The sequence below is a fragment of the Triticum dicoccoides genome, chromosome 2B (assembly GCF_002162155.2).
Source record: "Triticum dicoccoides isolate Atlit2015 ecotype Zavitan chromosome 2B, WEW_v2.0, whole genome shotgun sequence".
NCBI classification, from domain to species: Eukaryota; Viridiplantae; Streptophyta; class Magnoliopsida; order Poales; family Poaceae; genus Triticum; species Triticum dicoccoides.
In genome coordinates, this window is record NC_041383.1 from 640,038,249 (window position 1) to 640,040,504 (window position 2,256).

At 52.3% G+C, this 2,256-nt stretch overlaps 1 protein-coding gene across 1 annotated transcript in view; it reads right to left on the reverse strand.

Annotated features, from left to right (window-relative positions):
• The window catches only part of LOC119361076, a 5,617-nt gene that overhangs the window by 2,912 nt on the left and 449 nt on the right, over positions 1–2,256 (reverse strand). The window contains exons 2-5 of the mRNA XM_037626454.1: positions 2,092–2,219; positions 1,898–2,023; positions 1,545–1,817; positions 1,216–1,397 (exon numbers count right to left, since the gene is read on the reverse strand). Of these exons, the coding sequence (XP_037482351.1) occupies positions 1,216–1,397; positions 1,545–1,817; positions 1,898–2,023; positions 2,092–2,219 (709 nt within the window). The remainder of the gene's footprint in view (positions 1–1,215; positions 1,398–1,544; positions 1,818–1,897; positions 2,024–2,091; positions 2,220–2,256) is intronic.

Sequence of the window (2,256 nt, forward strand, 5' to 3'; positions counted from 1 at the left end):
GCGGGGCACCGCGGCGTGGCGGTGCGCGCCTCCTAGCGGGCGTGGCGCAGCGTGGCCGGCTACGCGGTGGTGTGCGCCTCGCCGTGGCGGCCGTCCCGTCCGGCAGGCGGCACGGGCTGCGGGCGGCGTGGGCGGCGGCTGGGGTCCGGCTTCGGGCCCTCCGCGGCTGCGTTGGTTCCCCTCCGTCACGGGCGTGCGGTGGTGGTGCGGCTCGGCCGGTGGCGGTGGGCGACCTGGTGGTGGTGGCCGACGGCGCGCGTGGTGGTGGTGCTTCCTCTTGGCAGCTTTCTGTGAGGGGAGGCAGGGGAGCGGCTTGGACAGGGGCGGCGGCGTCGACGGTGTGCCGGCTGCAGCGCGAAGGCGGGAACTTTACGGGCCTCGGAGATCCCGGCCGGGCCTGTGCAGCCACGGGCCTGGTATGTTCCTGCTATTGCGTCCGGTCAGCTACCGTCGAGACGGTGGAGGTTGGGCCCTCCCACGTGACGACGGTGCTGCTGCCCTAGTCCCGGCTCCTCTCCTTCTTTGTGCGGACCATGCTTCACGGTGCCGTGGTGAGACGGCGTGAGAAGCTTCGTGTCCGGGTTGGCGCAGTGTGAGGGTCTGTTTGGTGGCGAGCTCTGGAGTGCCTGAGGTGGTGGTTGGGATCGGGAGAAATCTCTGTTGGCTTGGCCGACACTGACGCGGTGGCGCTTGTGGGTACCGCCTGACCTTCCTGAAGGGCGTCGGGGCTACCCTTCCTCTCTCCTCACAGCGTACCGGGGGAAACCCTTGGCAGCAGCGTCGTCATCATCGCGTTCCTTCTTGGAGGTGCTGATTGGTACCGACGCTTCGGATGATCGGAGCATGGTGGGCGATCTCCGGTGGGTGCAGCGGCCTCGAGACTTCTTTGTTTTTTTGTCGATCCGCCATTGTTGGCATTAGTTTCTTTTCTATTTTCTCTTTCTTTCCTTTTGGGCGTGACTGTGCTGCTTCCGCCCCAGCACCTATCGTTGGATGTTCGGTTGGTTGCTTTGTATACGAAGCGGGGGGAAGCCCTTTTTCGGCAACTGCAAAGCGTAGATGCCAAATAGGCTAAGGAACAACAGCGAATGATCCAGACTATTGCATGCATATGTTGTCTAGCACGCAAAAAGGCTTACCTTATTATCTCTTTTATGAGAAGAGCTAACGTGGAATACAGCCGGTGAACACAAGGACATACATCGATAGACATACCTGTAAACCTTCGAAGTTTTTGATCGTGCAAGACCAGTCTTCTTTTGCTGAGATATCCAGTAATGCTCCAGATGCTTGAGAATTGTGCCCCATGGTAGGAAAACGGCTCTTCTAGTAGTCAGAAAAAGGTTCATGCCAACAACCTTCCCATCAACAGAAAGAAGTGGCCCACCTTCCCAAGTCTAATAACACAACAAAGGTGACAGGCAAGAAGGGTTAAATTTGAACAAAATGAAGTTGTATAGAACAACAGTTAAATAAAAAAATAAAAAATCATTCTTATTGCCCCCATGCATAAATAAAATGCGCATATCGTCATGCAAGTGTACCTCTGAGATTTTACAATCAGGATCTTCATCGTCCTCAGATACCCTTGAATCACCATCCAATTCCACATTCTTGGCCATTATTTCACCAGAGACACCACGCCCTATAACTACTAATAGCTCACCATGGGGCAGAATTTCTAGTGCAGGTTGGAAAGATCCAACCTGAACATTTTCAAGGAACGCATGCACATCGACAACAGCAAAGTTGCGATCTAAATCAAATTCAGCCATCCCCCCCATATAAACTTCATTGCCTTCATGGCGCACTTCAATCTAGAAAAAGGTAAGGCAAGAAATAAGCACACAATTATCAGAAGTAAGCAAATCAGTAAAGGATGATTGTTAGCGCTAACCTTCAAGTCATCATGGTCTTTATTCGTACCATTGAGAGCTCTAACCAAACTTGCAGAAGTCAGAAACCTTGTATGGTAGCGCCCCTGGCGTTCCATAGCTATGCCTGAGCATGAAAATAAGACTGTCTCCTACAGAAGATCGCAATTTAAATCATTTATATCTGGTTGTGTTTCAATATATTTTGTTGGAAAACCGAGAATAGTAAGCACATATAATCACCATTGCACAAAGTAATAGAGGCGACACTTCTAGACAAATATGATATTAGCCCATCACTAAGCCTGGACCGAACACTTTGATCACAGTCCCCAAGGAAGCGACCTAGTTGAAGGAAATAAAACATTAAGGCAACTGTGAA